Source organism: Sceloporus occidentalis, unplaced genomic scaffold (genome assembly GCF_023333645.1).
Source record: "Sceloporus occidentalis isolate IW3139 unplaced genomic scaffold, rSceOcc1.0.p SCAF_9, whole genome shotgun sequence".
Lineage (NCBI taxonomy): Eukaryota > Metazoa > Chordata > Lepidosauria > Squamata > Phrynosomatidae > Sceloporus > Sceloporus occidentalis.
Genome location: NW_028316989.1, coordinates 9,186,935 through 9,207,913, shown reverse-complemented (window position 1 = coordinate 9,207,913; position 20,979 = coordinate 9,186,935). Strand labels below are relative to the sequence as shown.

Below are 20,979 nucleotides of genomic sequence, written 5' to 3'. Positions count from 1 at the left end.
CAGTACTTGCCCATACAGAAACCATACTTGCCCATAGAGAATCATTGGAGAATGCTTGCCCATAGAGAAATACCTGCCCATAGGGTAACATGTCCAAAGGAGGGTGACCAAAATGGTGAAGGGTCTGGAAACCATGAAGCCCTCTGTGGAATGACTGAGGGAGCTGGGGATGTTTAGTCTGGAAAAGAGAAGGTTAAGAAGTGATATGATGATAGCCCTGTTTAAATATTTGAAGGGGTGTCATATTGAGGAGGGAACAAGCTTGTTTTCTGCTGCTCCAGAGACTAGGACCCGGAGCAATGGATGCAAACTACAGGAAAAGAGATTCCAGCTCAACATTAGAGGAACTTCCCAACAGTAAGGGTTGTTTGACAGTGGAACACACTCCTTCCTCGGAGTGTAGTGGAGTCTCCTTCACTGGAGGTCTTTAAGCAGAGGCTGGATGGCCATCTGTCAAAGGGGATGCTTTGATTGAGAGTTCCTGCATGGCAGAATGGGGTTGGGCTGGATGGCCCTTGGGGTCCCTTCCAACTCTGTGATTCTATGGGGAATACTTGTCCATAAGAAATAATTGGGGATTGCCCAGAGAGGAACATGGAGAATACTTGCCTATAGAGAGTAATGGGGATTTAATCCCCATGATTCCCTATGGCCCCAAAATTCCCTATGATTGTATAGGGGCAAGCATTCTGCAATGGTTCTCTATGGGCAAATATTCTCCAATGCTTCCCTCTGGGCAAGGAGTGCCATTCCCCTCCTTTGAGCTCCTTGGGAGGCTGAGGCATCATCTCCTTTGCCTCTGAGGGACCGGGCTGTTCAGCTGCTGCTTGCCTCCCTCCTGCTGCCCTTCCTAGCGAGGCGTGGAGGCTCCTCCTTTGGCTGCCTCCTAGCCCTGGGCGACCTCAGCCTCTTCCTCCTCCTCCTCCTCCTCCTTCTTCCCGGAGAGGACGGAGGAGGAAGGCTCTGCCCTGCCTTTGCCTTTGCCTTGCCCTGGGACCAAGGGATGCTCTGGCCAGGAAGCCCCCAGGTAAGACCCTCTGGCAACTGGAAGAAAGAAAGGACCGGGGGACTAGACTTTGGTCCTCCTTTTCCAGGACGCGTCCTCCATTTCAGCCTCCCCTCCAGGAGGGATTCCCCAAAGGTCCTCCATTTGGAGCAGGACTAAGAAGCATAAATGGATATTTCCAGGAGGGTTTTCAGCGTTTGTTTTCAGATATCAAAAAGTCCTCCATTTGATGCCCAGAAGCAGGGACTGCTATTTCTATCAGTGTGGTTTTTTTAAACCTCTGCTTGATAAGACTTGGTCCTACTTTTCCAGGACGTGTCCTCCATTTCAGAACTCCTGTCCAGGAGGGATTCCCTCAAAGTCCTCCATTTGGGACTAAGAAACATGAATTGATATTTGTGTGGGAATCTTTTTGACCTCAATGTGACCACACTTTGGTCCTCCTTTTCCAGGACGCATCCTCCATTTCAGGCTTCCATCCAGGAGAGATTCCCAAATGTCCTCCATTTGGAGCAGGACTAAGAAGCATAAATTTCTGGGGATAAGGCTGCATCTGCACTGCAGACATAATCTGGTTTGACGCCACTTTGGCTGCCATGGCTCAGTGCTGTGGAAGTCTGGGGACTGCAGTTGGTTCTGGCACCAGGGCGCAGCTCTGAAATGAAATGGAGGACATGTCCTGGAAAAGGGGGACCAAGCCTGGTCGCCTTGTGTGGTTGTTGCTGGTTGCTGGTTGTTGTTGTTGTTGTGTGCCTTCTTCAAGTCGTCCTCAACTTATGGCGACCCCATCATAAGGTTTTTCTTCTTCAGAGAGGGTTTTGTCATTGCCACCCTCTGAGGCTGAGAGAGTGTGACTTGTCCAGGGTCACGAGTTTCATGGCCAAGTAGGGATTCGAACCCTGTTCTCCAGAAGTCCAGCGCTCAAATAGTTACACGAGAGAAGTACTGTCAAATAAAAGTGGGTTTTCTGTGTTTACTCCGGATCAAAATAGGATCAAAACTGGTGGCAAGTGGGGACCACAGACATTTAACCCAGTCTGCAATTCGAAGTAAATCATAGTGGGAACGAGCCATAGATATTTGTAAAGCCTCACTTTGCACCACAGCAAAGTCTGTTCTGAATTCCACAAGGATGGCATCAATCTTTTAAAAGCATACACACACACACACACACACACACACTATAAAATAGATATATATATGAATGAATGAGTCAGTCAGTCCTCCTTATCCACAGATTTTTTTCTCCATGGATTCAAGCATCCACAGCTTGAAAATATTCAAAAAAGTTTAAATTCCAAATAGCAGGCCTTGATTTTCCATTTTATATTAGAGACACCATTGTCCTTTTCCATTATATTTAATGGGAAGTGAGCATCCATGGATTTTGGAACCAAACCGCAGCATATACCAAGGGCCCACTGTATTTGTGTGTGTGTGTGTGTGTGTATAATGTGTTTTATTATTTCAATAACTACCTCTTTTAATATTGTAATAATTTAATTCCTTTTTAATGTATCTTTTTCTATGTTTTTAATTGTACTGTTTTTTAATGTTGTGAAGCTGCTCTGAGTCCAAGTTCTGGGGAAAGAGAGGGATGCAATAAATATAATAATAATAATAATAATAATAATAATAATAATAATAATATTTAATAGAGTGGCAAACAGGTGCCGGACCAAGACTAAAGGAAATGGAAGCCAAGTCGTTCTGCTATAGCATTTGCACAGTTAGTCCAACAAAGGTTTTGTTAAATGTGCATCTCTGAAACGCACCCATCAAAACTCCCCCTGCCTTTCCTTGGTGAGCCTTTTAATGTACAGGCGAAATATATATGCACCCCCATCTATATTTGAAAGAGGCTTTCTCCCGAATGAGCCTCAGAACTTCAGGTTATTAAAGAAGCACATTAAAAAAAAAGCATTGCCAGAGGCAATAACAGTTAAGTGCAAAGCTAGGAGATGTTTGCAGCTGTTTATTAAGTTGTGCAAAGCAGATTAGAGCAACAGCAGAAGCAGCAGCAGCGTCCCTCCAGCCTCCAAACTGGGCTGGGCTCTGGTGGGATGCGGAGGGAAAGGAAGGGGTCTTTGTCCCACCCTAGAGATGGTCGATTCAAGCAGTCCTATTCCCACAGAGCATCTTCATTTCTGCCAACGGGGATCCCTTTAATGGAGCAGAGGAACTAGGGGACCAGTCAGGAGATGAAATGGATTTACTTTTTGGCACATTGGAACATGTGAGTAAGAGTTTGCCTTTTTATGATGCTAAAATGACTAAATCAGGACCACTCTCTTAAATTCCCAGGAAGTTCTTCCATGCCTACAGATGGAATAGAGTGAATCGGAGGCTGGAACAAAGGAAAGGAGGAGGAGAGCATCCTGTTGAAATGAAAGGAGCCTGAGGGATCTCTCTCCTTCTGGAGAAGTGACCATCATGGACACAATGGGAGGGATGGGGCTTGGTGCGGGTGGAGAGCAGGGCAGGGATGGATGGACAGGGCACTCAGACTATTTCCGGTCTGCGTCCGTTTCTCGTTCATACATCTATTCCACTTCAGTCGTGTATGAATCTACAGTTTTCACTTTAAAAAATAATATTGGAATTCACATTCAATTATCCATTTTTTAGGTACATATTTACTCAGAAGGTGTTCTTTTGCAAAATTAAATCTCTTTCAAAGCATAACATGGATTTTTTTCCTCATTAATTTTGGCATGCTTTTTGAGCTAATGCATCATGGAATATCAAAAAGGGTGAAGTATTGGTCTAGAAGGTGTGAAGCAAGACCCTTGAATAATTCTAGCAAACTGGTTCTCTCTTATGAATTTATCACATGGGACGAACCCTGTGCAGAAACTAAATTTAAACTGAAAACAACCTATATTCGCGGGTTGTTTTTCAGACGACGTTCGAGGTCAACCAGAACAGAAAGTTGAAAAAAAACCACATTTGCAGGATGTTTTTCAGATGATATTTGCGTGAAAGAGAAATAACATGAAAATAATCTGAATGCAAAGTCATCAAAATCAGCTCCTTTATACTTTTGCTAAATTCTGAAAGTACAAAGGAGCTTTCCGTTCGGATTATTTTTGAGTTATTTCTCTTTCACGCCATTTGACAAACAACACCTGGATTTTAAAATCCCGTTTCTGTACGAGATTTTACCAGTTCGCCCTCTGTGTGATAAACTCCTTACAAACAGAGACTCAATAGCACAGGCAAAATATAAGTAGGTATAGCTATTAAAAGCCAGTGTGGTGTAGTGGTTTGAGTGTTGGACTATAACCCTGGAGATCAGGGTTCGAATCTCTGCTTATCCATGGAAATCCACTGAGTGAAGTTGGGCAAGTCACTACAGAAGTAAATGTAATACTCCAGTTTGTCATATAGAGAACTGAGGCAAATAGGTAGTGAGGATATAATAGAAGGACCTGCAGTTAAATCCCCTAGTAACATAATGCACAAATCTATGCTGGAATTCCTGGTCTTTGGGAAGAGAGAGAATCGTTTCAGATTGAGGATACTCTAGATGGCCCAGAAATGTAGCTTCTTTTTGTCCCCAAACAAGAATTCATTTCCCCAAATGAAATTTTCCTTCAGTGTCCACATTTCTAACATTGCAAAGAATATTGCTCACACACCTACAACTCTTATATTTACTTTGTTCATGTTCCCTTGCTAACTTTGCCTGCTCCTTTTATTTTTTGATACCCAAACTGTATTTCTAAACACGCAACTGAATTTTTAAGTTACTGCAATGGCAGAAATTTTAGGACCGAGGAAAAATTTCATTTCAGAATTTTTATGGAGGGGCAATGTCCCCATTTTGCTCCCTCATGCGCCACTACGATGCTTGATAACTGGAGTTGGAGACAATGGCACAATTTAAAACAGGAGAGCTAACCAAGTTCTAATGCCCAGTCTTTGAAAGCAATGAACACTTTGGCCCTATTGGGCTAGAAGCAATGGGAACCAGGTGCCTGTGTGACCTACCAGGTATTTGGACCAAAAAGTATGGTTTCTGTTTGGAAAAAATAATGCCAGGGTGTGGCTGCCCAAATTATTCCTGTACCTTTTTGCTCAGGGATCAGTTTGGCCATCTTTGTTTGGGATGGATTGTGCAGAACTGGTCCTAATAATATTCTCTCACACATATACATACATATCATACACAACCTCAACCCATTAAAGTATAAGGAGCAGACATACAGGCCTTCTGCTCAGTCTTCCCTACTATGGGGTAAATATGGTATTTCCAAAATACAGTTGCAGTCTTCTGTGGTGTTGGTAGAATTTAGATTTTTTATAATAAATAATAACCAATTATAAATTTGGCTCTAATATAATGTAATAGGCACAGGAAAATATGGTGGGGGAAAATGCACAAAGGCTATAGTGGAGCTCTGGCATTTTATCCTGTATTATTTTTGTCAGCTACCAGAAATCCTGAGGCAAGGAGGATAATATGCTAAGAGCTGGGCTGGCAACTCTTAAGTATATTTCCTTGCAATTCAGCAGCTTTCTCTTCTCTTGGCTTCCTTTCCTTGTAAATCTCTTATTTCTTCCCCTAACTCACTCCAAAGTAAACGGTGAACCCTGCCATCATTGCCTTTCAACACTCAAGAGCTCTTTTATTAAGATGGATTTGATATATTTACCTATCATCCCACCCCTCCTCCAAAGAGTTTTGGGCATTGGGCATGGTTTCCACTAAACTCCAACTTTATCCTCCTGATAGCCCTCCGGGAGAGGCTTGGCTATAAAAATAATGACTGAATCAAGGTTTAACTAGTGGGCCTTGTGCAAAACCTGGAAAGATTAGTTTTAAGACTCCCAGAATATCAGAGCCAGCAATTACTGACAGTGGGTTTCCAGGAGTTGTAGTCCAAAAAGAAACTTTTTTAAAGCCCTGGTTTGTGGCTTAATGGGGGATGTGAGCCTTGTTCCCTGGCCCTGATCCCACAAGCAGGTAAGTGCACATACCTTTTCAAAAGCCTTTGATTCCACCCACCCAGAAAAAAACCATAACATTTGTGACTTAGTAATAGTAAACAAAGATTTGATTATTGTTGCATAAAACTACTTGAAGACTTTTGGATGTTTTCTGTGGAAAAGCTCATGAAAACCTCCTGCCCTCACCTCATTTGTTGACCTACAATCCTAGAAAACTATGACTGGTTGACGTTCAGAATGTAAACTTCCCTCTTGAAAATCTGTGCAGTGTTGCAGTTAGAATACTAGACCAGAAGCAAGGATGAATGGATTCAACTACCGTACCCACAAAACAATGCAGCTTAATGGTTGATATTGGGACGGCCACTCTTTCTCTGCCTGCCCTGCCTCACAGCACAGCTGCAAGGGAAAAGTCAGAGAATCAGTTATGCGGCCTGGTACTTTTAACAATACAGCAGGATAAAAATGTAATGCACAAATACATGTGGGGTAGAAGAGTTTGAAAATGGTGGTGTTAATAGCTAGGAAGATTATATACTTGTCAAATGACTCAGTGAAAAACAATGATGTGTTTTTGCCATTTTTAACACTTAGGCTCAGACATGGGAGGCAACGCTTTCACCTTGCGAAATCTTAGAGTTTTTGCACCCAAGAACCCACCTAAGGAAGACAACAGAACTGGAACTGGAGCTGACTGCAAGGCATCCAGATAAATAGGCAAGATTGGCTGAGCTGCAAATGTTTTTTTGGGGATCTTTATTTTAGACTTAGAAGAACCAGTGCACTGAGGCACCTAACCAAAGTATCACGTGCCACCTGGATGGAGACTAGGAAAGCCTCTTTGCCTAAAAAACATCTCATGACGCAGCATTACCAACTGGAGTGCAGGGAAGAGAAGCCGTCAGCCACCTCTGTGTACTTGGTTCTCTTTTCACTGCTACTGCTTCTGCCTTTGCCATCCAATGCCAATCCTGTGCCCACTCCTACAGATGAAAGTGGAGAGATAGTGGTAAGTAGAGGAAGAAGCAATATTAATTTCCTAGCTTAAAAATGGGTTCCTTGGCACTTAGCAAAATCCTCTTGGAAAGAATTTTGCATAGAGGCAAGAATTTTGCAGTTTTAATCAGGTATTTACACATCCTAAAATGTTGCAGAAATATGGGTGGGCGGGTGGGACGTTGTGCAAAATTTGTAGTTTTTTTTGTGCTGGGATGCATTTACCACACACACAAACACAATGACTTAAAGATAGAACCACCTGCTTATTTTTCAGTACAGATTTTTCTTGGGGTGCATCTACATGGGCCAAAATAAAACAATCTTACCTAGTTTACAAATCCAATTTCTAGGACTATTGGGGCCGAATCCAAGCATTTTCCTTCAGTAGGGGCTTATCCTGGGTTTGAGTAGAAAATCAGGATATTTTCACATGCATGTGGACTATGCTCCATAGTGATGTCAGTGTGAGGCCATAGGGAGTAGTTCAGAAATACATACTTTCCCATGCATGAGAGAAATGGGGAAAACCTGGAGTGGCCATAGCCTTGTGGCCACGTATATTGCAATTTATCAGAAGCGATGGATTTGAAAGGTAGAACTGTGTGTGGACAGTTCTCCTGAACTCACCTTGGTGTGTGTAGACAAGCCCATGGTCACTGGGGATTGGGAAAACCCGAAGGTAAATTGGATTTTTCTCTCAGTTTAGATGCACCGCAGGTGCTAAACTCATGAAGTTGCCTGCTAACACAATATCGTTCCTAGAAGGGAAAGTGCAGCTATATTGACCAGTGTTCTCTACCTGTCACCTCTACCTAGGAATGGCTGATGCAGTATGGATACCTTCCTCCATCTGATCCAGCAACAGGCCAGCTGCAAACGTGGGAGGCAGTGACAAGTGCCATCCGGGTCATGCAGCGTTTTGCAGGCATTGTGGAAACTGGGATCCCAGGTATAGTAACAATCTGAAGAATTCTACTTAGTAGCTCAGTGAAAGTATATATTTTGCTTGCAGGGGCTACAAGTGGCAGGCAGACTGTATTTAATCCCAGGTTGAATTCTTATTGAGTTGGAAAAACTACATTGGGGCTGCATCACTTTGGAATATAAATGGGAGTTTATGTAACTGAGTGCTGTCTTTTTACCTTTGTGAGAACTGGATGTGGTTCTAGGCCTCCCCAAGAATTCATTTGATGTTGAACACTGATACACATTGCTGTTATAAAATAAGCTTTACTGATGGTGCAGTAAGATGGTACAGAGCAGAGAAGCATCCCAGCCCTTTCACTGACAGCATCCTCTTACAATCAGTGGTAGAACTGGGGCCCAAAACTCTTATCAGACTATCATTGGCCAGTAATAAAATTCTCCATTGCTCACTATATGGGGCACTTGGACTGGGGTGCACACATACACTTCCCATGCTCCATGAGGGAGGCTGATGGAAAATATATTCCCAGGAATTATATAGGAAACGAAACACACAAACATGAACCCTTTCCCCTCTCATTGCTTTGAGAACTGTGCAAACAGATAAGCAAAAAAAAGAAAATTTACTCTCCCAGACTGTTTCCCAGCCTTTATATCTTTTTGCAACCTCAGACTACCAAGCTCATGCAAAACTAATACAAATTAACTCTTTCATACCACAGGACACCTGTTAATGTTTTACCATAATGCCAACAAGGACTCCAAAACCTATCTGCCTGGTGGTAGTGGTCCAAATCACTTCTGTAAAACAATGCCTTTCAAATAGAAAATTGACATGGTGAAAAGAAGGTTAGATAGACTGTGAATGGGATGTATACATGAAAGAATATTCAGTTAGGTAAATCCTCACCTATGGTCTGAACAGGTGCACTGCAGGCTGAGGTTTATCACTTTAGTGAGTAATGGGTCTGTACTATCTCTACTCTCAAGATTCTGCATACTGTGCAGTCCAGAAATAAAACCTCTTTGGAGCCATAAGTGATGGCACCTTGGCTTATTATTTGCTTTATATTTCATTGTTTATGGCTGCCTTTTATTTTCCCTTCCCTTCAATTCAAACAGATGATGCCACGTTGAACCTGATCCGAATGCCTCGCTGTTCACTGCCTGATGTTACCACTCCCTTCCCAGAAAAACTTCCTTTGAGGGAAAAAGGGAGGAGGAAAAGGCAAAAAGGGAGGAAGAACCGCAGCAAAAGGAATGCTGGTTCTGTTTGGAATAAGAGGAACATCTCCTGGAAGTAAGCATTTGTATGCACACACCTTGGGAATATGCACTGCATCTGGATTTGGGACAGGATTTTGTATTGGCAGTGGTGTGGGAGGAGGTTGCCTTTCCATACATGTCATCTGGTCCATTCCTATTTGATTTTCTCAATCTCATCCCACTCTCACTGTCTTGGCCAATCTTTATCTATTTGCAAATACATTCTCCACTTGTCAATCATACATTCTCTGCTAGACATTCCACACTTGTCAGTCATGCTTCATATATACCATGGGCTTTATTTACCATACAGAAACATTCAGTACAGTACAGTAGAGAAACACAAATTGCTTTACAAATTGTGTAACATCATCCTGGCCCTTGAACTTTTGCTAGTAGAGATGAAGCAGCAAATGTCATCTCCTGCTCACTCATGTAAAGCCCATGATACCAAAAACCGGCTAAGATATTTGTCACATGTGGCAGAAACTCCCATCAACTCCTCTTTCTGTTCTTGCCAGAAAAAATACAATGCCAACAAATAATTAACTGTGTTCTGTCCTTTTATAGTACTCCAAATCTGCTGTTTTCACCCTGCCTCACTCTCTCCAAACATATGGCTTACCCTGTTTGAAGTTCCTGTTATGCAAACAGAAGTGAAGTGATTCACTTTTTGCTAATGTGAAAGAGAAATGCAGTTTATGAAACCTGGGATGTTTAAATATGTTAGTGAATGCGATATCATACTACAAACAGTTAAACCTTTCATCAGAAGAAATCCTCCACAGAGATTTCAGGATCATTGCTGTGTGATGTATAACAACCATGTAACACCAGTATGTCACTCAGGCACATGCAGAGCAAAAGATTAACCAGAGATTGGCCAAACAAACCAATCCATTCCTCTGAGTTATAATCCAGCTTTGTTCTAACTCATTCTCTCACATAAAATTTTTTTAATAAGGGCTCCAAAATACTGAACCACTGCTGTACAGATGCAAATATGTCTTTGCACAGAATTAGTCTGCGAGAAAGAAAATGCAGACAACAAAGATGTCTTGGGTGTTTTGGGATTCCATGGAGAAGTGAGTGTGTGTGAGAGGGAAATGGCAAAAAAGTGTGTAGACCCTATATACGCTAAATTATGGAAACTACAACCAAATGTTTTATCCCTGATAAGAGTGCTGCTGTGCAGGATCCCATGCAAAATGGTTCTGTTTGCACTCAAGAGATAGCAACATGTTTACAGTGGTTTTTATTGGGTACCCTCAGATTCTTTCTGATTTATAGTGACCCTAAGGTACATCTATCATGAGGTTTTCCTAGCAAGATTTGTTGGAAGGGGGACTGCCACTGATTTCCTTTAAGACTCACAAAACGTGACTTGTTCATGATCACCCTCTGGTTTTCCATGGCTGAGCAAACTCTGGTCTCCTAGAGCCCTAATCCAGCACTCAAACTACTAACCATGCTGGTTGTAGTGGACAAAATTCATCCTATAGCCTTCATACAGTCCCTAGGCCATTCCTGTGGCCCTAGCTTTCTTTCACCAGGTGAGCTGACTGAAAGAAATATAGTTTTTAAAAAAATGTAAATCTAGTTTTAATTCATTTTATTGGTTAATATGTTTTTAGCATAAACTGTCTTGCTATTTTTAGACTGTTTAACCTGCTAATGCTATTGTTAGCCTCCCTGAGAGCTCTTGATATTGGGATTTATATATGTACATAAATTAATAAAGAACTTTTGTCCCTGTTCAGGCCATAGACATGAGACAAAACTGAACCTGTTGTTTAAATCTTCTTATCCTGAGGCATGTTTATGGTATATAATAAACCAAAGTGCATAAAAATACAAGAGAACTGAATGTTTCTGGAAAGCATAGCACATAATATGCAGCCAAATTGTTCATATCCTGCAAAACTCAGATTTGGTAATGAATTCCAACTGGAGCTAAAAATGCTAAAGTACCATAACTTAACAATCATTGGTGCATGAAACATTTTGCTCAGCAATTGGTGGACCACTAAACTGCATAACAAAGTAGCAGGCAATTGCTTTCCTTAATGAGACAATCAATTACAGCCCACTAGACTCCATGGAGAGAGAAAGCGTTCAGGCCCTGGGAAGTGCAGCCAAATTTGTCAATTGATTCCAATTCTAAAGTGTCTTGCTGGCTTACCATCTGTTTGGACGTTGAAACAGACACCATTCTGCATTAGAGCTATCACATGGTAAACTTTAAATGGTTGCATTTCACAGTTACTTCATTCCACTCTATTTAATTTCTGGATGTGTGGTTTGCCACAGTGGGAGACAATATGCTAATTATGAGCAGGAATCATGTAGCACTCCAAAGTCTGTTGGACTACAACTTTCAACATTCCTCTGCATGGACTAGGACTTCTGGGAGTTGCAATCTAACAGTCTCTGAAGTGCTACATGGTTCTTATCCTTGTGCTAAACAATATAGGTTTTTTAAAAAATGTCTGATCCAGCTAGGGCTCCTAATGTTTCTTCCATACCAAACAAGGCAGGGGTTGCATTCACCTCACATGATTTCTTCCTCAGGGTGAAGATATACCCACGGGAATCCCATCTCAGCCGAGAAACCATACGGACATTAATGTATTATGCTCTAAAGGTTTGGAGTGAAGCCACACCTTTGAACTTCCATGAGGTGGGCAGCCACACTGCTGACATCTCTGTGGAGTTCCTCCGGATGGACCATCAAGACGGTTACCCCTTTGACGGTCCAGGTGGAATGGTGGCCCATGCCTTCTTCCCAGGAGACCCCCAGAGGGCTGGCAATGTCCACTTTGACAGTGACGAGGAATGGACCTTTCGTTCACCAGGTGAGCTGACTGACAAAGGGTGGGCTGAAAAAGGTAAGGAGTAACTTAATCTAAGGAAGAGGAACGAGTGAAGCCATGACAGCAGAGGTAGTGCTGTCAGCCATAAGATGAATGTATCCGCCCTTTTGCCTTTCCCCCCTGGGAGATTTGAAGAATACAGCTTGTGTCATGCTCAAGGTAAGTTTACCAACAGGAAGAATGAGGCAATTGTCTCAGTTGGCAGATACTTAGAAACAAGAGAGGCAGCTCCCAGACAGTTCCTCTTGAGCTCTGTCTGTTGGAGAGCAGAGCAGTGAATGCCAAGCTCCCAGCCACTGACTCGGGCATTGGAGAGGGCGCTGTCCTGTTGATGAGGAGTCCAGTCAGCTTCTGTAACTGGAATGGGAAGTTATGCTATCTTGTCATGTACCTCAAGCAGCAAAATGACGTGGGCCAAATCTGCTTAGGGTTTAACTAATGGCTAAATATGAGGAATTGTTGCAGGGAATGGCTTTTAGCATGCCACTTTGCTTGCTTGTTTGGGCAATTGGAGGTCATTACTCTGCAGATTCCTTTCTGCACTTGATTTACGTCGACTATTGTCTCTAGCAATCTGGATTACACAGATAGGTTAGCTATCTGAGTTGCCTGCAGGAAGGTGATCAGACTCAATGTCATTTTATACCATCTGATTCAGTGACTGATCTGCCTGGTGCTTTCTTTGTTATTTGTTCCCCCATCTGGCATCTAGTATCTGATGAATCATTCTCTCATCTTTTGACAGATGACTTTGGAACTGACCTTTTTGCAGTGGCTGTTCATGAATTTGGCCACAGCCTTGGCTTGGCACATTCCCCTTCCAAGCACTCCATCATGCGTCCTTATTACCAGGGCCCAGTGGGAGACCCACTGCAGTACCAGCTGCATGTAGATGACTGTACGGAGATCCAGAATCTTTATGGTATGTAAAGCTTAGTGTTGGTGATCTGCATTAAAAAGGACCTCATCCAAGTCTCTATAGATGGGAAAGGGGAACTTGAAGCTCTCCACATATTGGTGGACTCTAAACACTACCAGCTCCAGCTAGCAAGGCTGTTATTCAGGGATGATGGGAAGTGAAATCCATCATTACTGGTGCTCCAAATATTGGACTGTAGCTCTAGTCAACCCTATTCAACATGGCTAATGGTTATGGAGGATAGCAATTGCAGAGCTATACCTTGGAGTTGCCTGCTTTGGCTCTAGTCTAGAATATAAACCAGGGTGTGTCAAACAGGAGTCTTAAAAGCTGTGGCAGTCAAAGAGTGATAAATTTTGAAGGTATTCTCTGAAACCAGTGTAATCACTGCTTTCCACTGATCAAATCCTGACAGCTGAATCGAATTCAGAGTTGTAGGGTTTTTCTGAGCTCCATAGAATAATGCTTATCTCATCTTTCTTCCTGTGACTTATGGTCCTAACAGACCCTTCTCAACACAGGTAAGGAAAAAAGCCAGTCCCAAATCTGGATGAATCAGAAAGTGTATGAAAATGTAGCCTTTTCCTGCTAATTTGACAGGTGAAACAGTATGCTTTTCCTTCACTGACAGCAAACACTTTCAGCATAAGGATGGGGAAGATATAGCCGGACTGCAACTCTCACGTTCTCTCACATTTGGCTGTGTTCACTAGGGCTGATTGCAGTTTAAATCCAACAATGTTGGAAGGATGACACATTTCCATGAAGGATATTACAATAAACATGCTCCCTCCACAATGCATTTACTAATATTCTCTTTCACTCTTTTTATCATGCACGTAAAAACCAGGGAGCAGAGTTCTTCATCCCACAGAGAAACCAGAGGTAACCTCGCTGCTCCCAGATCTTCTCTCTCTGCCTCATGATTTTCCTGCCCTCAGGTTAGAAAATGCCTTTAGAACAATATACTTCATATGGATAAATAAAAGGTTGTCTGTGTTTGTAGTCTCTCTATACATCTGTCAGATAATTTTTAAAAAATTGAAAATTCCCAGGTCTTTTAGGTCTTAATTGCCAGTTCAAGACCACATCACATCGAAATACTTTGCATAATAACAAGAATAACTTACAACAACATATTTTTGGTAGAAGAATGAATCACATCTACTGTCAGGATTGCAGCTAAGCTCCAAAGCAGTGGAGGGGGCTTGGTAGATGATGCCATCATCATTGCTAGTTAAGTAGTCCTGGTACCACAATTAAGGAGCCTTATCTCTGCTATAGTACTGTTAGACTAAGACCTGGGAGATGTGGGTTTAAATTTCCACTTGGCCACAAAACTGACTAGCTGACATTGGTCCAGTTACAAAAACCATGTCTGGATAGTGATGTCTCAGTATAAAAAGCTGTGTATGTATTCATGCAGCTCCTTTGTTCTTCGGTTTACAGTCAGGCGAACACACTGCAAAGCCTTCCACTATGGATAGGGGTTTTTTTTCCTGCTGAAGCCAAAAAACTATAATTAAGAGCTTTGGAACAAGATAGATATCAAGCCAGCTTCAAACTGTGGTTTAGCAATCTGGCTTACTCTAAAATGTAAGCCATTCTTTCCAATTCAACTAAAAGAGACTAATTAATGAGAGACTTTCTACTTTGTTTATTCCTATTGGAAAGAAAAATTGGAGGAGCTGGGTATGCACCCAAAGGCTCATTCTTATCTTGGCTTTTTCACCTCATATTGTCATCTGAACTCTTCTTATCTTTTTTATTCCAACAGGAATAAAGGTTATTCAGGAAATGGCTTTTAACAGGCTCCTGTTATGTTTTAAATTGTACAGTTTTTGGCTTATGTATATCCTTTTTATATTATCAATTATTTTAATAGCTTGATTCGATTTTAATTTTGATTGTTTTTAACTATACTGTAGTTATTTTAATTTGTAAGCTGCCTTGAGTCCCATTGTTGGGGGAAAGGCAGGTTACAAATAAAGCTCATCACCATCATCATCTTCTCCATCGTGTGCTCTAACCTACCATATAGGATTGTCATGAGACTAAAATGTGAGTGGGAGAACATTACATACTTTTAAAAACTCCTAGCAGATAAGCATATAATGTAGTAGTAGTAGTTGAATATATTGTATTTACATGGTTATTCTGTAAGCAGCTGTTTCATTGGAAGGTTTCTGATACCCCCTGGGAGTGATATGGAAGATTACTGAAGAACAGAAGTCCAGTATTCCATGCTTTTAAAAAAGTACAAGACAGAAATCACGTTATGTTAAATGTGATCTCTCCCCCTTTCTTTGTTTCAGATCAGACAGGGAATTTCCTGATCGTTGTGCCTCTAATGTCGATGCTGTGGCTCAGATCAGAGGGGAAACATTCTTTTTTAAAGGTCTGTATATGAACATAAAGTTGCCAGACTGAAAAACTGGCGAGGGCTCTTGTACCCTTTAATGGTTGTGTAGTAGAAGGAATTTCAGCAAGTGTTGTTGATCACACTACCAACTAACAAGCAACACCTGCTGAAATTCCCTCTTTACAGAACCATTAAAGGCACAGGAGCCTTTGCCCATTTTCATTCTGGCAACTCTAACTGAAAATTAGAGCTTTCATTTACAGAAGAGCTCATACTCTGCATGTAAAAGCTCCATGGCATCTCCAAGGAGGACTGTTGGAAACACTATAGAACAGTCAATGTAAACAACACTCATGGACTAATGATCTGATTTGGTATAAAAACGTCAAAGGGTTTCAAGACCAGCATCCATACTTTTTTGTGGGCTTTTCGGGCTATGTGGCCATGTTCTAGAAGAGTTTGTTCCTGATGTTTCGCCAGCATTTGTGGATAGCATCTTCAGAGAAGATGCCAGTCACAGATGCTGGTGAAACATCAGGAATTTTAGACCGCAACTACTGTCTAGAAATGATATCAGTGAAAATCTACCCGGCTGGTGTCCTCCCTCCTCAAAATATTTACAAATAAGAAGTTATCAACTGAATGGAAAAATTGTTGGTAGTACTGCAAGCAATAATTACCAAACAGTAATTTGTCAATATTGATAATTTGCTATCCAGGGTTCAAATTCTCACTTGATATAAAAACCCACTGAGTGACCTTCGGCTCACAGATTCTCCGCCTCAGAGGAAGGCAGTGGCAAACCACCTGTGAACAAATTTTGCCAAGTAAACCCCATGATAGGTTTACCTGCTATGTTGTTCCCATTTTGTTGGAAATGACTTGGTCACACAACAATCAATCAATCAATCAATCAATCAATCAATTATAAATTAACAATCAATAAAAGAAAACGTTCTCAGTTAACATAAAACTAAGAAAAGCCTCAGACAACCCTGTGATAATTTCGCCTTAGGGTCACCATGAGTCGGAAACAACACAAGAAAGAAATTTGTCATGGGGAGTTCTCAAAATGGCATCTTCTTTTCAGGTTATATTCACAGTCTCTTTCTCTGTTCTGTTTTCTCATCTATGGCAGGTCAGTACTTTTGGCGTTTGACCCAGAGTCGGCATCTCACCTCTCTGCGTCCAGCCTTGATCACCGGTTTCTGGAGAGGCCTCCCATCTACCCTCCGCAAAGTAAATGCCGTTTATGAAAGGCATACAGATCATCGCATCCTCTTTTTCAGTGGTAAGAGCGCTTGTGTATGAGGTGACTGGGTTTACTTAAGAATATAGGATTTTTTACTACAGCTCCCAGAATCCCCCAGCTAACACCGTCTGTTTGATTTCTTGAGCTGCAATTCAAATGTTATTTTTAAATATATATTTGCTATAAATTAAGAAAGTGGTTACATAACATTGCTGTTATTTCTTATTTGGACAGTGCGATGTTACTCTTTGCAAAGGAGTTCATTTTTAACTTTTTAAAAAATCTATACTTAAAAACACAGAAATGGTAAAAGAAATACTGTATCTCCAAATTACTACATTTTAGAAGCAGCAATTTAGAAGCAAGGGTGGCAGACAGGGGATAAGGGGTTAAGCTAATTGGGGAATATGATAGTTTTAGTCCTACATATCTGGAAGAGACCAATTTGAGAAAAAGTGTTCACTGTCTAATGATTTGTCTCAACACTTGTAAAATATGCATTTTTGCAATATGTTTCTCAGAATATTCCATCCAATATGACCAGTAGTCTAAAAATTAACATTTCCAAGTTTTGGTTTTGTTGGGTAACAACATTTTGTCCCCATCCCAACCCTGTTTCCTTTAAACATTGCTAAAGTTGCAAATACTTCCTTAATTAATTTTGCCTGTATTTATGTTGGACTGTATTTATGCTCCATCATCGGTTTTGCCTGTACTTATGCTCCTATCATCCACATTTAGCATGGCTGGTCATGGTGGGAGCTTTAGTCCAATATATTGGAAAACAATTGAGGAAGATTGAAATAGCCTCTAGTTCATGAATGTTTATGGCATAATATATCTTTAAGGTGCCACAGGACTGTAGAGGGAGGATTTGGTTTAGTAAGGTAACTTTAGTGATATTTTTGTCTCTCTCTTTCCCTCTCTCTCAATCTCTGTCTCTGTTTAAGGGCCTCTGTACTGGGTTTTTAAGGACACTGGCGTGGAAGAGGGTTACCCACGCCCCGTCACAGACTTTGGGCTGCCACAAGGGGGCATTGATGGTGCTTTCTCATGGCCTCCAGACAGGAAAACCTATTTCTTCAAGGGAGATCTTCACTGGAGCTATGACGAAGCCACAGGACACATGGAAGAAGGCTTTCCCTTCCAAAGAGCACCTTGGGAGCCGTTCCCCACATCCATAGATGCTGTGCTCAGTGAAAATGATGGTGCGTGATGCATCAGTTTGCCCTTTATTCCTCTTGCAATGACACTTTTTCAGAGCCCTGCTTTGAATTTTTTCAACTCACTATCTGGAGTAGCATGCAGCTCTGTCTAGTGTCTCTCAAACAGTGAAATATCTTTAATCTCACTATCTATTCTACCCTTTCTTAGTGGGTTTTTTTTTTGGGGGGGGGGATATATTTATCATTCTGTTCCATCAAATGTTGAGAAGTCCCATGAAAAAGAATGGCCTGGTTCACACAATGATTCACTAGGGCTGGGCAACTTGTGGCCTTCTAGATATTGTTGGACTAAAACTCCCATTATCTAATTGTGATGAATGATGGGTGCTATAATCCAACAACATGTCTAGGGTTACATGTGCTAAACTATGATTCAATGCCACATGAGCAAGCCTTGGCAAACCCTAGCAAAGCTGTGGGCTTGTATGTTCCTCCTTTTCCACTCTGCCTTCTGCATGACTGCAAGGACAAAAACCAGGATTCACTTCTAGTTTCTATCATTTTCAATTTATCTCTACATAGAAACCAAGAGTTGTCATTTTAAACCAAACTCTTTGGGAAGTTGCTGTCCAAGCTCTTGTTTAACATTACATGGGAATGCAGCTATTATCAATCTGGCCATACCCTTAAGAAAGCTGCTTCTACTTCTAGTTTCATGCTTTTCAGCCCTGATCATGAGAAATAGAGGGATTGAGGCATCTATTCATAATAGAAACATCTGAACTTCATTCATCGAGCATTGCAAGGCTGTTTTGAAACACTTTCACAGTTTTGCTTTGATCTTACAGACTATTCTATAATCTGCCATTTCTGCTGCTTAGTCTGTACTGCTGTATTAATTTGCTGCTAATGCCCATCCGACACACTTTTGTCTTGCTGCAGGAACACTCTATGCCTTTAAAGGCAAGGAGTACTGGAAGTTTGATCAGCACACTCTCCAGCTCCAGGCAGGCTACCCTCGTTCAATAGCCAAGGATTGGCTGGACTGTTCAAGTGAACTCTACCCTCCCAGGAGCATGCCTACCAGCCCTGCTTCAAGAGCTGAACTTCATCCAGACTTGCGTGGTCCACAGCTGGAGGTTGAGCACTGTGCGTGCTTTTGTTCTGCCTTTCAAACACTCTCATCAACCTTGCTTCACTGCCTGCCTATCACTGTCCTGGCTCTGCAAGGATTTGCTTAGGAAAGGGGGAAAAAAACCCTGTCCTTGCTCTGTGAGCATCATTCATCGTTCCAGCCACAATTGTCATACTACTGTGGCAAGATAAAAGGAACAAAAAAGAGAAACATCCCAATGAAACAGGATGTAGTGAGCAAGTAGAATGCAGTTCCTTTGGGGTGGGACTCTTGTGCATGGTTGGAAAGCATTCTTCAATAAGTAGCTCTTTTGTACAAATGAAATGGGAAGTGAAGGTGAGATCCTACAAGATCTGGAATGTCCCTCCACAATGGAAAAGGATGGGAACAGGGCTGGGAATTGTCTTGCCTTCCAGATATTGCCGAATGGCATTCCTCACCATTGGTTTTTCTGGCTAGGGCAACATAGACTTGCAATTCAGCAACTTATTGAGGGCTACAGGGTTCCTGTCTCCTGCTTAGAAGAATCCATGAGCATCTTGTATGACAATGAGGAGGGAGTCCTCCAGAAATTTTGAACTTCAGCTACTTCAGATCCCATCCAGTATGACCAATGGTAAGAGTTTCCAGAACTGAAATCCCCCCAAAAAACACAACTGGAGACTTACTTACAAAGGTTGAGGTTTACTGCTATATGGAACAACTGCAGCACTTTTTGTGGAAGACCTCAAAACCAGCCCTCCCACAGCCAACCTTTTGGAGAGTTCCTTTTGTGTCTCAAAGCACCTCTTAAAAGCAGAAGATGGCAAATCCTTCAGCAGTGCTTTAGCCCCTAATCACCTCTCCACAAGCAACTGGCACCTTCAACAGGCCTGCTTTTTGGGAAACCATGAGTCATTCTAAGAAAGAACACAATGGCAAACACTTTCTTGTGGTTGCTCCATCAGTGCAGCTGTGCTGTGATTCAGAATCACTTGCCAGGATCTGCCTGGCTGATCGACAAAGCCTCATTGTGGCCTAGAGACTGTAGAGACTCTTGTTGAAAGAACTGAATGGCCTAAAGCCGGAGTGAAGCCCTTTCTCTTTAAAATACAAATTGAAGAGAGAGAAAGGGATGGGTGTCAGTCAACTCACCACTACCAGGCAGCTTACATTTTTTGTTGTTAATAGGGATTTTGCTGGTAACTTGACATGTCTGTGACCCCTTCTGAACAAGCAGACACAAATGCTCTATTTAGTCCACCCAGCTTGCCTTTCTTGAATTGGATGGGGCCCATAACAAGGTTTGACAGAGGCATGAAAGGGGGATCAAAAGCCAAGGGGATATGTTGACAGGTATTACTATTAAAAGCATGTAAAAACAATTGGTTCATTTTGGTTTAGTATGATTAACCAAACTGTCATGGGTGTAGGTGATAAACACACCCAAAACTGCCAGAGAAGGAAGGGGAAAGCTGCTCATAATTAAAAAGTAGCAACCAGGACTTTTGTCAGTTGTTTTGGATAATTCCACTTCTCCTGTACTTGGGAAGGCAGCAGAAAGGCAAGGCGCTTTTCCACACCACTGCAACCCTACAGTATCATAGGGTTTTCTTGGCAAGACTGAGTCAGAGGAGGTTCCCCATGGCCTTCCTCTGTGGCTGAGTATGTGAGTTGCCCAAGGTCGCTCAGTGGGTTTCCATGGCCAAGTGGGGATTCGAAGCTCGAACCCTGGTCTCTAGAGTCATAATCCAACACTCAAACCACTACGCCAGGCTGGCACTCTGTTATTCCACTATTCAACCAATTTTTTAAAAAATAATTTAAAATAATCTTGATTCTTCTTGGTTCTTGGGAATTTTTAGGACTCCTGGTATCCAACTAGCTCAACCATCAGAAGCAACCTGGGGTTTCCCTGCTGGTGATCCCAGGGAATCCTCAAGGACAGAACAATGAAACCACAGTCCTTCTGTGTCTACGATGCTCCCAACAAAGGGGAACAAGTCATTCACTTCCATAGTGGGATGGGGGGCCATTAACAGATTTGTTTCAAAATAACTGATTCCAAATAATCCAACTATGGTATAGCACCGGGAGACATCATGCAATAAGCTCCAGGCAGACAGTACTAACACATGCAAT

At 41.9% G+C, this 20,979-nt stretch overlaps 1 protein-coding gene across 2 annotated transcripts; it reads left to right on the top strand.

The window, feature by feature from the left end:
* Positions 1-945: 945 nt before the first annotated feature.
* LOC149306846 (matrix metalloproteinase-17-like) lies at positions 946-20,222 on the top strand. 2 transcript variants are annotated; one of them, XM_089537781.1, is made up of 11 exons: positions 946-1,027; positions 6,554-6,968; positions 7,775-7,907; positions 9,008-9,185; positions 11,723-12,006; positions 12,770-12,946; positions 13,794-13,884; positions 15,259-15,341; positions 16,444-16,596; positions 17,622-17,765; positions 18,666-20,222. In XM_089537781.1, exons 2-11 carry the CDS (start codon positions 6,780-6,782, stop codon positions 18,962-18,964), a joined length of 1,731 nt encoding a protein of 576 aa, XP_089393907.1. In that variant the 5' UTR covers positions 946-1,027; positions 6,554-6,779; the 3' UTR covers positions 18,965-20,222. The 2 variants fall into 2 exon arrangements, with proteins under 2 accessions (XP_089393907.1, XP_089393906.1); XM_089537780.1 differs by having other exon boundaries at positions 17,508-17,765.
* The last annotated feature ends 757 nt before the right edge of the window (positions 20,223-20,979 follow it).